Source organism: Rhinoderma darwinii, chromosome 2 (assembly GCF_050947455.1).
Source record: "Rhinoderma darwinii isolate aRhiDar2 chromosome 2, aRhiDar2.hap1, whole genome shotgun sequence".
Lineage (NCBI taxonomy): Eukaryota > Metazoa > Chordata > Amphibia > Anura > Rhinodermatidae > Rhinoderma > Rhinoderma darwinii.
The window spans coordinates 204,367,233-204,381,981 of record NC_134688.1 but is presented as its reverse complement, the minus strand read 5'-3'; the positions used below and the strand labels follow the sequence as shown (position 1 = coordinate 204,381,981).

Sequence of the window (14,749 nt, the reverse complement as noted above, 5' to 3'; positions counted from 1 at the left end):
CGCCAGTCCATGTGACCGCTGCAGCCTGTGCTTGGCCTGTGATTGGCTGCAGCCGTCATTTAGACTGAAACGTCATCCTGGGAGGCCGGACTGGAGACAGAAGCAGGGAGTTCTCGGTAAGTATGAACTTCTATTTTTTTACAGGTTGCTGTATATTGGGATCGGTAGTCACTGTCCCGGGTGCAGAAACAGTTACTGCCGATCGCTTAACTCTTTCAGCACCCTGGACAGTGACTATTTACAGACGTCTCCTAGCAACGCTCCCGTCATTACGGGAACCCCATTGACTTCCTCAGTCTGGCTGTAGACCTAGAAATACATAGGTCCAGCCAGAATGAAGAAATGTCAAGTTAAAAAAGCAAGACGCATCCGCAGCACACATAACATGTGCATGACAGCTGCGGACTTCATTGCGGAAATTAGAATCTCCATTGAAGTCAATGGAGAAATTCCGCCATGAGTCCGCCACTGCTCCGCAACAGACAGAGCATGCTGCGGACACCAAATTCCGCTCCGCAGCCTATGCTCCGCAGCGGAATTTTACGCATCGTCTAAACGAACACTGCTAAATTAAAGTGGAAGTCAATGGAGAAATGGCTCCGCTGCGGATTAACGCTGCGGAGTGTCCGCAGCGGAATTTAAGTGAAATTCCGCCACGTGTGAACCCAGCCTAAAAGAGAAAATCAAAAGAGATTAAAGAAAATTTTTGAGCAGTATGGATTAGCGGAGAAGGATGGACCTTTATTCCATGGGGCAATTGGAGATTAGGCGAGCCCCAGAGAAATGATAGGAGTTGCAGGATCCCTAAAGGCATTGTTTAGGCAGAAATTGTGCAAAATTTATCTAAATGTTGGAACTCAATCCAAGCTCTCCAGGTGCCGACAAACCTGTTCCTAAGCTCTGAAGTATTTGCTTTGAGGTCTTCCATTCTATAAAGGTGTGAGACTTCAGTATACCATACCTCTTTAGAAGGAAGGTCATGACTCTTCCAATGTCGAGGGAGGACATTTTTTTGCTGCCTGGAGGAGTAAACTTGCCAAGGACTATTTATATTTAGATATCCGAGTTGGCAGTTTCCTGCACCTTGTTTGAAATAAGTGCGAACTGGAGGCTCCGGAGCCATTGAAATTCATCAAAAGTTTTTCCCAGTTATGACCTATTTTAGTTTTATGCTAATGAGTTTCTTAATGAACAACTGGGCATGTTTTACTTTTTGACCAAGTGGGCGTTGTGGAGAGAAGTGTATGACGCTGACCAATCAGCGTCATACACTTCTCCCCATTCATTTACACAGAAGATAGTGTTCTTATTACATTACTATGTGCAGCCACATAAACACACTATAATGTTACTCTCGCGAGATTATGATGTAATCTGTCATTTAAAACGAGATTACGTTTGCCTTGCTGTAAATCTCACACAGACGCTACAGAAGTGTCAGGATTCTGAATAGACATCACGTTCTGGCTGCAGGTAATGTATATTCACTGTTAGGGTACTTGAGTAGCGTTATAGTGTGTTTATGTATTACATAGTGATGTAATAAGAACACTATCTGCTGTATAAATGAACGGGGAGAAGTGTATGACGCTGATTGGTTACTGATTGGTCAGCGTCATACACTTCTCTCCACAACGTCCACTTGGTCAAAAAGTAAAACACGCCCAGTTGTCGATTAAGAAAGTCATTAGCATAAAGCTAAAATAGGTCATAACTCCGTCAAAAATGATCGTTTTTCTAAATAAAAAACACTGCTGTAATCTACATTACAGTGTCGATCACATTATGTACAAGATAGGCCACTTATAATGTGGTGACAGAGTCTCTGTAAAAAGCACAGAAAATAAGTGGGCAAAGGGGACGATACCAGACACATTTGCTCAAAGTCAGAGAGAGCTCTATGGAGCTGTGTTAGCTAAGGCAGTGCCCGAGAGAACATGTGTAAAATGTAAAGGTATATTTTGTCCTACCTAAGAAGTGGTTCGATGAGAGTCCTGAGGAAAAGCAGCGTTATCTATCTCTGTGAGCATCGGGCCAGTTAAGTCTACTAATCAGTCAACCCGGTGAGCATATTTCAGGGATAAATAAGTGTTATAAGTACTAAAGGACAATGACCGTAGGAAAAAGTCAGCCAGACATCTGGACCATGGGAGTGTGGATAGGGTTCTTGGACAGATCGTCAGTGCAATCTGTATCCAGAGTTTGTGGTTATGTTTATGAAAGAAATCCAATACCAGAGAGTGGATGGATGGAAGCAAGAAAGTATTTTTTACAGTCAGGGAGACCTAGGCTGTCACTATCTTTAGGTCTAATAGCGACTTCCCAGCGAAGGTGAGAGTTTTTGCCAGACCAAACGAAGTGACAGAAGAAACCTTGTAGGGAGAGCCAGAAGGAGGCAGAGATAGCGATCGGTATCGTTTAAAAAAGCTATAGCAGCCTAGGGAGGACATTCATTTTCAGTATGTTAATATGGCCAAACCAGGAGAAGTCACCCACGTTCCAGGACTCTAGGTCCTTGCGGATTTGTCCTAACAATGGACGGAAATTGAGGTCCAACAGCCTGTTCAGATCTTTGTGAATGTGTATTCTACGGAGTGCCAAACAAAGGCATAATTATCTTGGATTAAAGTTTGTTGCTCTATGGAGAGTGAAACATTGAGTGCCTCCAATTTGGCCGTATTAACTTTGAAAGTAGACCAGGAACCAAAGTGGTCATGCTCTGCCATGACCGAGGGCAAAGATGTATGAGGTTGGGTGATGTAGAGTAAGAGGTCATCCGCAAATTCCGAACATTTGTATTCAGTATGACCAATGGGGATGCCCTTAATATCGGGGTTGTTTCGGATAGAGGTTAATAGATGCTCCATGTCTAATATTTATAGCAATGGGGATAAAGGGCATTCCTGTCTCGTACCATTAGTGATTGAGAAGAGCGTAGAGAAAGTTCGGTTAATTTTGAATTTTGCAGAGGGGTTGCAATAAAGGGCCTTTACTTTGGCTATAAAGGCATCTCCAATCACCAATTTCTTCGGGGAGTAGTGTATTGCCGACCAGGCTACCCGGTCAAATGCCTTTCGGCATTGAGAGAGAGTACCATAAGAGGAACACATTTGAGTTGGGCATATTGAATAATGTCCAGAGTTTTCAAGGTATTGTCTTGGGCCTCCCTCCTCGGAATAAATCCCACCTGGTCAAGATGAATATGCTCAGAAATAAGAGGCTGGAGCTTATTAGCTAACATTTTAGCATAAAGTTTAAGATCTATGTTTAATAGGGAGATGGGTCGGTAGCTAGAACACAGGTGGGAATCCTTACCTGGTTTGGGCAGGACCGCGACATGGCCCTCCATAGTTTGTGGGAGAAAGGGGTAGGTGTCTGAAACCTCGTTAAAAGTCTGTAGGTGCAGGGGAGTGAGAGGGGCAAGAAACAAATGATAAAACTTGGCAGTTAAGCCATCGGGACCTGGACTTTTACCCCCAGGTTGTTAATGTAGTGCCTGTCTCAGTTCTTCCTCCGAGAAAGGTTCTTCCAAAGAGGAGACAGATGGGATCGTTTGAGAAGGTGGGGTGGAGGGCACAGAAAAGAGCACGTTGGAATGTGTAGGGTGCCTTTGGATGGGCTGGGAGTGTGGGCCATCAAGATTATGTAACTTCGAGTAGTAGTACGCATGGAACTCCTCTGAAATCTCTTGCGTCATATGTAAGGACTGGGCAGCCCAATTTTTAATGAGAGGAATGTGATTTTGGGATTCCTGGACTTTAAGCGCGTTGGCAAGCATACGTCCGCTCTTGTTGTCATATTCATAGAATTTTCTGCGACAAACTTGAAGAAAATGATTATGAGCTTGTTCCATTACTGTCGGGCATCTTGCCAAGCTACCGAAAGGTCTTGCAATAGCAAGGGAGAGAACGCACTCTTGTTCCAGAGATTCTACCTTGGATTATTGTAGAGGCTCGTTTACGTTTTATGTGGGAGTCAACGCTTGATGAGGATTCCTCGGATCACACATTTCAGTGTCTTCCATTGGATGGGGAAGAGAAAGTGTACCCTTCTAATCCCTAATGAAGTGTCAAATCGTATCGACAACATCTTGCGTGCAAACAGTAGCTAACAAGGGAGATTCATTCAGTCTCCACGACCATACTGGCCTGGATAGGGAAAGAATTGTGAGTGAAGAAAATATCGGAGCGTGATCTGACCACAGAATATTACCGATATCTATCTATGTTGCGCTGGAATGTAGTCTATAAGACTGTAGGAGTATTAACATATCACAACCTAAGTCCCAATATCCCCTCTATTCTAAATTTTTTGTGGGAACAGTAGCGAACATAAGAGGTTTGTTGATAACCTATACTTCCCTAGGGACCGATAACTTACTTAATAAAGCAGGGTTTATGACTAAGTGGGAAGAGGAGCTTCAGACTATATTTCCCATAGAAGAATAGAAATCTGCCTTATATTGGTTGATTAAATGCTCAAACTGCGTAAACCATGCAGAACAGAATAGGAAGATACAGTTAAGATGGTATCTGACCTCTGCAAGAGTATCCTGTATCATTTCTAACTATCAGCCCTCCTGTTGGAGAGGATGTGGACAAGTAGGTACCTCACTACATATGTAGTCGTCTTGGCATTATCTTTCAATCCAAAGATGCTTTAGCGGTACGTTGTTTGGGTCTAGATGATATCCCTAATAAAGAAATGTGGATCTGTGCACATATTTTGACAGCAGCTCGCAAGGTGATTGCCCACAACTGGAAGCTACCTATCATTTCCCAAATCTCGGAAGTAATAGTTTAGTAAACCAACATATGCAACATGAGATTATATATGTATGTAATTTCCAATCCAGAATAAAAATGTATAAGCAATGGAGAGACTGTAGGAGTCATGTGGGGCGGAATAGAAAGTATACTCTTTAGAAGATGGATGGGATATATGCCAGGGATCACACAGTTGTAATTGTAGGAATGCCTTCCTCACTTTTTTGATTACAGAGTATGAAAGGGTGGCTCGTCCTGTGGAGTTGTCTAGGGTGGGGTGAAGAGTCATGTTGAAGTCCCCACATAGGAGTACCGTTCCCTTAACTACAGGTACGGCTATATCTACCAAGTCTAGGAGAAATTCGGCTTGACCTTGGTTGGTAGTATATGCATTGATAATGGTGAAGATTCTATCATCTGTTCTAAGAACAAGGATTAGGTATCTAGCCTGTGAATCTATTACACATTCAAGGACCTGGTGCGTGAGGTACTTGTGAATTCTAATTGCCACCTCATTTTTTTTGGAGGATAAGCAATTACTGATGTGCCAGTATGTGTATGAGGTGTTTGTCACTAAAATGGGTCTCTTGCAAGCAGACAATGTGTACCTTCTTTTTATGTAGTAACCCTATAATATAGAATCTCTTCTTCGGGGTGTTCAGCCTCTTCACATTGAAGGAGGCTAACTTAAGGGTTGCCATAAGATCAGGGCCCAACGTGGTCCAAGCACTCCAACCGCCATCTGCCAAAAGATGGGTGCACCAGGGACGCGGTCAAGAAAATATAATAAAAAAACATTAAGGAAATTTAACAAAAAAGACAGTAGGAACCCTTCTATCGGAAACTGGGTATAGAGAAGCATATTAAGCCGGGTCAGGGAGAAGCCCTGCACAGCCATCTGTCTACCTATGTGGGGAAAGTGGCAGATGTATATGGAAGGCAACTTAACTCCTATATGAAATATATTTAAGTGAAAATAGTGCAAACAGGCTCAAACTCCTAAATATGAAAATCTCAGACAATTCAGGGGAGGGTGGAGACTCATTATGAGCTAGGGCATATCCTGATCAAGCATATCATCAGGTCCACTGAGGGAGAGGGAACCAGCTATCTCCCTCAGTAGTTCCTAATGAGGCAAAGGCTGAATATATCCTCAGAAGTAAATGATCGAAACAGGCATAAAAGCCTATAATCAGCTAACTAAGTGGGAAGAGAGCAAAACAGAACAGCACATTATGATCTAGCACAGGTGAAAACATTAGGCATAGCCGCTGGGCCATCAGGGAGCAACGGTCTTGGGCTGGCAGGCTGAAACCCTTCAGAACGTCGTCTGGGAGCTCGCTGATGGAGTCCACTAGGCGAGAATGAGGCCTGGGGACGAACTTGGCAGATGTGGACGGGTTCTCATCCGAGACCAAAGAACGGTGACAATAAAGGCAATTGAATAGATGGAAGTCCCATTTATTCCAGAAAGGCTGGTAGGTCCTCTGGGGTGTGGAGTGTCAGTGATCATCTATGGTGACACACTGTCAGTGCGAAGGAGAAGCCCCAGTGAAATGGAATATTGCGCTCCTTAAGGGTACTGGTGAGGGGGCGAAGAGCCGCTCTCATAGCTAGCATTCGTCTGGAGAGATCAGGATGAATTTGAAGTGTATGGCCATCAAGCACTGCAGCAGGGTGATCTCTGGCTCTCATGAGGATCTCCTCCTTAATCCTATATCAATGCATCCGACAAATAACATTCCTAGGTTTGTTAGGGTCAGGATCTTGGGGTCGGAGAGCTCTATGAGCTCTGTCAAGTTCAATCTGGGTTGATGGAGGAGAGTCCAAGATGCCATGGAAGATGCGTATCAAAGTGGGAGCAAGATCTGGAGTGCAACCATTTGGGGGAGGGCTCTAATACGAAGCTTATTCCACCTATTGCGATTCTCCAAGTCATCAAGCTGAAATTGTAAGGCCATAATATGTATAGCATATATCCGGACAGTGTCCTGAAGAGCCGCAGTTGTGGTAGAAGATGTCATTATGGCTTGTTCCACAGTGTCCACACATTTTGATAAGGCCAATAGGTCAGACTAAAATTTTTTAATTTCTTGTTTACATTTGGCAATAATATATCTAGAATATTCCACCATATAATCTCTGGACAGGGTAGTGCGTAACAACAACAACTGAATATCTGCCAGTGTGGCCAGTCTGGCGGTCTCTTGTGATGAGGAAAAGAGATTGTTCTGTGTTTGAAAAGGGCTAACCTGAGCTGCAGATCGCAGGCAGCTATTGGGTTCAAGCCAGTCAGAGAGGTTCTCAGGTGGTGGAGGTTGAGTTCTTAGAAGGATCGGGAACCCCGTAAGGTGCTCCATAGATTAAGCCATAGTCTAAGCTATGGGGGCAGGTGGTGCCAGCGGGGGATCCATATGGGGGTCCCGGGTCAGAGCAGCAGGGTCCAGGGGAGAATGACATGCTTCCCTTGCTGTAAAGCACCCTGCCCGGCGTTCCCTAAGTCCTTGAGGATGTACCTGGGTAGTAGAGAAAGAGATACTCTCCCACGGCATCCCGACCCTAGGGGTCAATAAGGAGGCTTTCTTGCGTCTGTCGGCATGGTGATGGTGCTCTGGGAGAGAGCACTTTCTGTTTTAATAAGGGTGTCAGGAGCTGGAGGCTGTAACGGAATGCTGGACTGCCCAACGGACACCTCTGATGGCGACTGGCCTGGGTCATTACTGTCCAGCAGACACGTTGTGAGAAGATGGCTCCACTTCCGGTATAGAGAGAGCAGCTCCGTAGCTGCTCCGTGTGACCATGCTTAGAGTCTCTGGATGAGCAAGGATCATGGCAGGGCTGTCAGGAGCCGGGGAAAGCACAGGACTGGAGGAAGGGGTTTCAGTCAAGCAGCCCAATTTGTGTGCATGACATCGTCGGCCATCTTGTGGTGAGTGCAGCGTTGGGAGTCCTGACAGCTCCTGTCTGTGGAAATAAGACTGGATGTCTCCCTGTGTAGCTAAAGGGGTAGATTGAGGTTTAGGTCTGCTCTTTTCTGCGCATCCCATTGTTAATAGAAGAGGTGCAGAGCCTGTTTCAGTGCCGGTAACCCAAGGGGATCCTCACTCATGCATGACTGGCCATGCCCGCCCTGGCAGTTCTTTTTTACCCGGCATCTTACAATGGGATAACTGCTTTTCTTCTACACAAAAAAATTGAGTCATTAATTTCTGTGAGAACTGTTGCTTCCTATTCATTTAACTGTAATTCATTAGCTATTGAGCTTGTATTCTGCCATTAGCACAGATGACCAAGACCACATTCTCCATGGTTTCTGCATTATTATCAGATTGCTACCACATCTCATAATAGAAGTACATTGCTGTAGCTGCAGTTCCACAATATACAAGCCTAGATATAATAAACGGTAAACCTACATAAACCTTAAAGGGGTATTCCCATCTTAGACATTTATGGTATATCTATAGGATATGCCTACCCTGTTCCTACGTGGTGAGATGTAGTACTTCTGACGGGGAATCGCTACAGAGGTGGTTCGTGTTCTGGAAACAAGCTGTGCTATGCTGTTTCCATAACTCCCATTGAAGTGAATGGAAATTACAGAAACAGTGTAGCACAGCGAGCTATGCAGTTTCGGGTACTTGGATTTAATACACTTAGATTTGATCGGTATTAGAGTTAGATAAGCTGTCAGAGGCATACTGTAGCCACTGTCAACTGAGCCGTCACTTCTTCACACTGACGGATTCGGCTGAAAGTGCAGAGATGCGGCTTCTATGTAAAGTGGATTCACAGGAGCTACATATCTAAAGGTAAGCAACATTTGTAATAAAAATATATTAGAAATATATTTTACACATTAAATCGTCCTCAAACATTTACATAGCCTTTAAATAAACAAATGACATTTTCAAATTATTTGTTTTCTTTTCACATTAAGCTTTGTGATGCTGTTGAACCCATTGAAATTTCCCGTAAATCACAACTATATATAGCCACATATATAGTGAGAGTCTTGTCAAGTATTTGCGTAACATTGTTTTTTGTGTGTTTACTGTATATATTTTTAACTTCCCTTAATCCTGAAGCTCAGGATGCCAAAATGTATCAGATCCTTGGTCTGAGTATATGAAGACATTTTACATTTCCAGCCAAAGGATGTAAGTAACAAAATAAATGGCCGTATTCTGTGATGTTCTTGAAGTGGCTTTTCTGTGATAAAGCCCTGTAGCCTTCTGGCAAACCATGTATAATGTCAAGATTATTAAAATAGCAGAAGCAAATGCCCTGACTATTTTCTTTTCATTCTCAGTATATTGTTTCTCAGAGTTGGAAAAAGTAAAGCTTTATCTAAAAAAGAGAAAAAAATACTACGAAGATTTAACAAGTATGGTAGAAAGACATTGTACAGTAAATGTATATTTCTCTTTAAAACACTCTATCAATTATCCAAAAAGCCAGGACCATAGAAGAAGAGGTAGTGGTGCAACTCTAACCTAGTGCCAGGGCTGTGAGGAGTTTTAAGGAAGAGATGCAGCCTAAAAAATTTCAGTTGCCTCCCTTACCTAGGGGAGGTGCATCACAATGCCTTCAATGTGATAAATAGGGGCACCTACAGCTGTTGAATGAAAGTTGAGAAACTTATTCTATGGACTTAAGGCTAAAGGGGATACTCGTGTGACAGCCATTGTTCATTAGACAAAATCTATTGTTTTTGTTACATGCAGTAAAACCAAAGAATTACTTGCCACCATTTTTTAAATATTGACTGCTGAAATGTCTTATGGAAAGACACATTTCACAGGAGATGGGGCACTAAACCACTATGCAGCAGGGTTGGGAATTTTAAGACTGGATATTGACAACTTGGCTATTAGACCATTTTCCTATCTAGTATAACCAATGAGAATTACATCTATAAACCTGATTCTGACTTATTTTCACATCTATCTCTGATATGATGATATGAGACTCCTTAGATGTCATCATGAGGCAAATGTATGTGTAACACATGTTACATCTTTACAAAAGTACATTACATATTCATAATCAGAGGCGTCTATATGGAATTTGTAGTATTATAAGATGCACTCACTCAGAACAATACATATTAAAACCTGGGCCTTTCAGCTGTCCCCTTCCTTTTATACCTCCTGGAAATGTATGAATAAATTGACAACTGATGGTTACCTTTCCCTCCACACTCTGACACTGCCAGCACTGATTAGATAGTGTCAGACTGCGTAGTGACACACCCAATTGACAAGGGGAATGGTAACTATCAGTTGTAAATTTATTCATATTTTTGCAGGAGGAATAACAGAGAACCTGACAACGCCAAGTTCCAGGAAAAGATGCTGCAGAATTGCTATTTCATGGGGATACAATTATTTACTAAAACAGACATGTCAGGAAAGCTGACATGTCCTAGAAAATAACTGTTCTCTGCTGCCAAGCGTCTGTTAACTTGTCTTTGTGTTACTGGAAAACACCAATTGATACTCCTCAGTTTTTTGGTATAAGAGAAGTCCCATGTTTTATTAATGACATCCAAATTAATTTATTTGAGGCTAAAGTCAATTCAAAAACATGCACAGTAAAGGAAGGGTTGATCCAATCCCTAAATATTCTATAATGTGGGCCAGGCACTTGTAATTCCCAAAACAAGAGCCTGCTGGTTGTCTAGCTCTTTTAAAACCCCAAATTATGTTATATTATAATCCTGCATATAATCCTCAATTGTAAGGCCATGTGTGCTGGAATATTAATTATTGCTTTACACATTTACTAAATAATAAAAATAGTTGGAAAGGGGATAAAAATAGTTGGAAAGGAAACAGCCTAATGACTAACCCCAATGGTCCTGAGCACTCATGATAGTTACATTATAATTCATGTCTTGCTATGCAGAAGCTCCCATTTGCTATAAGCAATCATTTTATTCATGAACATTCACTGACATGATTGCCATTTCATAACCAGTCCCGAAAGAGTCAGTGAAAAGGGATGAAGCCAACATGACAATCCAAAACTAATGATTTGGTTTTTCAGATTTGACAGTTAACGGGCTTACTGCTGATACAGTCAACACAAATCTATCAACTTTACAGTTTGCCTTACATGACTAGTTTCCATATACTGTAAAAACATTTGTCACATGCGGACATACAAACTGTATGATGCAAGATTTTTCTGCTCCTGTGATTACAGCCCATCTGACTGTGTCCTGTCTAAATATATCATTATCTATATTTAGTAGTTTAATCATTTGATTTATGCATTCCATTAAGGCAGATGTGTATTTTTTTCTTGCATGTAATTTCATTTAACCGCCCAAGCTAAATGAAATACTAATATGCTTGTGCACAGCTTCTCCTATTTTAATGTGCCCTATACTGGATTTTGGAAGTTTATATAAATACTTTACGGTGCTGACAAATGAATTCAATGTCTATGTTATGGTGCTGCTAAATAATCATTTCTGCTTAACTTATTTAATGTTTGACAAGTTATCACACAAAAAACAACATAAAAATATATAAAAAATGCAAACACATGCATATACAAAATTTGTATGGTTTGTTAACTTCAGAGCTAGAACATTTGTATTTAAATTGTAAACACGGTCAAATTATATTTTCTGTATAAGCAAATACATACAGTATACTTATGTAATATTATGTAATTAAAATAAATATGATCATTGTAAACTATTATGTTGGCATATAGAAAAGTATTTGCCCCTATACACAAATTAGGGATCTGAAAATACTAATGTCTACTAATTTTTATAAGTTAAGTTCGTATTCAGAATTCATCAAGTGGCAAGGGATGTGAAGATAATACTGACAGTAGTTTAGTGGACAGGGTAAAATTCATGCAATGAAAATCTGTTCTAGTTAGAAAATCAGATATGGTAACAATTATTCTCAGTTATAGATGTCACGACACATCTGTAGTGTTTAATAAAAATAGACTAAAAAAATGTATCCTGCCTTTTGTAATGCTTCCACCACCCCCTAATGGTGGCCATACAACTTTAATAAAGTGTTCATCAGACAGCTATTCCTCCCGACCTTCCCATACATATGCACGTTTGGCCGAACTGGGTTCGCAATGAGGGGAGAGAAATAAGCTTCTGCCAGACACCTCTGGTGAGGACTTATCTGGAAAACATAGGATTAGACATGTTTAAATTCAACATGCCAATCCTTTTTTCCCCTGATATCTGCCAAACAAACGTTGGATAACCATCTACTACACATCACCCGGTTCCGCTCTTACTGACAACCTACCACATACAACTTATACAGTCACTCCAGGGACTGCTCAGCATACTTTGTGCAGATTGTAAAAATTTGCCCTGGTAATGTTTTACTAATAATACACACAAGCATTGACTAAGTACACTGTTTGCATTCAGTATTTATTACCTGGTGATTGGAGGAATGACACAGAAGCCCTTATAGTTCAGATGTGCAAAGAATGCGGGAAATTCCGTAATATTTTTATGGTATCTATTAGCATATTCTGCTCATAAACATAATTCAGGATTCATGCCTGGACAAACTAAAGTATATGGAGGCTCTTAGAATATCTTGTAACGCCTTATATTGTGGGGAGAATAGATCATATACATTGGAGTATTTTGTTACGATTGTGTTATTTTCCCCATGTAGCTCTTTAGGTATCCAGCAGTTGCTCATCTTCCCTTATCCCCAGATAATGAATGTTCTCATTCTACCAAATCAGACATTACAATTTCTGACTGAAAGATATTTCATTTTATGTTTATGACCACTCATTTCATCTTCATCAAGATAGGATAACTCAATCTGTATAAGATTCTTTACAAATTAGGGCTTATTATATTGAACTTACGTTTCAGTATACGGCAAAGAGTCAGAGGCATAACTGAAAGCTCTTTGGCCCCAATGAAAAATTTGTAACTGGGTCTTCAACTAGCATGTGCCATTTATAACACTGATATCTTATTATGTGGCAGAGGGGTTTTTGGGCTCTCCAAAGGGACCAGGGCCCGGTGCAACACTGCAAAGCTTTATTCTATATGGTCTCTTTTGGTTTGAGGAAATGTGAAAAAGTTGAAATGTCTAGCTGTTGGTACATAAATCTTTGAAGAACATTTCACCCTTTGCACCATTGATTTCCCATGAACAGTTCCAGAGATACAGGTTGAGTTTTATTTTTCAGACATATAGATAGCCATCTTATGCGGTAACGAGGCAGTGTCTGTCGGTCTGTACTTTTTGCTTTTCATGAGTCTAACATTTTCTCTTGCGAATAATGTGCAATTAAATGTCTAATTCATTAAAGAGACAAATGCATAAGAAATGAACTTGCAATGAATTGCAAAATATATAATGAAAAACAATCCTTGCCTGAAAAGACAAATACTTTTGAGGTGTGAGATTTCCTAATTAGAAATTCATTACCCAGGAGGTTGTAGAGATCAGTAAATTAATAACAGTAAATTCTCAAATGTATTACATATAACAATGATCTGGTTACATACCCAGAAATAGTTAAAAATGTTTCGATACCTACTATGAGACACTCTGCTAAACAAGTCATAGAGAAGAGGGTTGTCAGGGACATTGGGAAGTTGAGGTAACTTTTCATGATGGATTTAGCATATCTGAATAAGTTGGTATAAATTATATATCCATTAAATAACTAGTCTTATAAAATGGTGTGGATAGATCTTTAGTCTAATGGTTAGTGTATATAAGAAACTAGAATATGGTAATTTTCCATGGCATGCACACCTTACTATGTGTCTGACAAAAATCATTTATTGAGGTGTAGGACATATTGCATGCCGTAGTTTACAAGGCCATCAAATAAATGTTCCAACAAGTATGAACATTTTCTTCAAACATACATATCAGATCAAATACACCGAGTATATATATTTTGTGCATAATGCATGAAATGTCCCAAAATAAATAGGATGTCACATCTAACAATGCCAGTGGACGACATTTCACCTTCTAGAAAAGCCTACAATGTATGATAGATGTCAGTAGCTGACGGACTGTCTTCTATGCCTAAAGATATTATGTGCTGTATGCATAACATGCTTCACACTCACAATTACAAAATGTCAAGGATCATTCTTTCACTTCAATCCTTTTCTGAACCATTCCAATGGGTTTAACCTAGGCAAAGACTGCTAGACACTGAACCACGAGCAATACCAAAAAAATTCACCAAATACTAATGTACCTCCTTCCCATCTATTTACTTTCCCCCTACCATCCCCATATGTTTGAGATTGTATCTTATTTGTTTAAAGCGGATATGTTACCTCAATATCCTGCCCAAGGTAAGGGTAGCATATTACTGGGACAGGTTCATTCTCCTATTAGCCAAAATGGAACCAAAAAATTGTGCTTCCTAGCCCTCCTCACAGTGATTGACAGTCGTCTGCTGTGTATACACGGCTGGTTACATACACAACAGCCTGTAAGTCACCGCCAAGAGGGGCAGGGAGAGGTGGGGGGAATGCTCTCCTCATAAATACACCACACTCATTTGTGTATAGCAGATTGGATTTTGTCAGCTGGATGAAGTGAAATCGTTTGGTTACTCTGTAGCAAAAGACTGTAAAAATGGTTATATTAAAATCAGCTTTACCATGGCTTATTCTGTAGGGTCTCCTGGATACTCATCGATGGTTGCTAGAGAAGTTCACATACAATAATAATTTTGTAAACAAAGTTTTTTGTTTTTTTTCCTCTCCAGAAAACTGTTGGTATAAATATACCAATTACTAATCCCACAATGGATGTCCTACATTTTCATGTACTGTTAAATGGTGGTGGAATTACTGGCGATGATGTTTTCTCTCTCCAGGCAAGGAAAACATTCTCTTATGTAGCAAAATTTTCCCCAACTAAAACAGGGATTTCAACCGGGAGGTAAGTGAAAATACAATGATTGTTACCCATGCACCCATGTAT

General features: G+C 40.7%; 1 protein-coding gene across 2 annotated transcripts in view; it reads left to right on the top strand.

The window, feature by feature from the left end:
• Positions 1–14,749, top strand: part of CFAP47 (cilia and flagella associated protein 47) — a 546,843-nt gene that overhangs the window by 388,198 nt on the left and 143,896 nt on the right. For both annotated transcript variants that reach the window (XM_075852746.1, XM_075852745.1), the window contains one exon: positions 14,532–14,707. In XM_075852746.1, the coding sequence (XP_075708861.1) occupies positions 14,532–14,707 (176 nt within the window). The remainder of the gene's footprint in view (positions 1–14,531; positions 14,708–14,749) is intronic.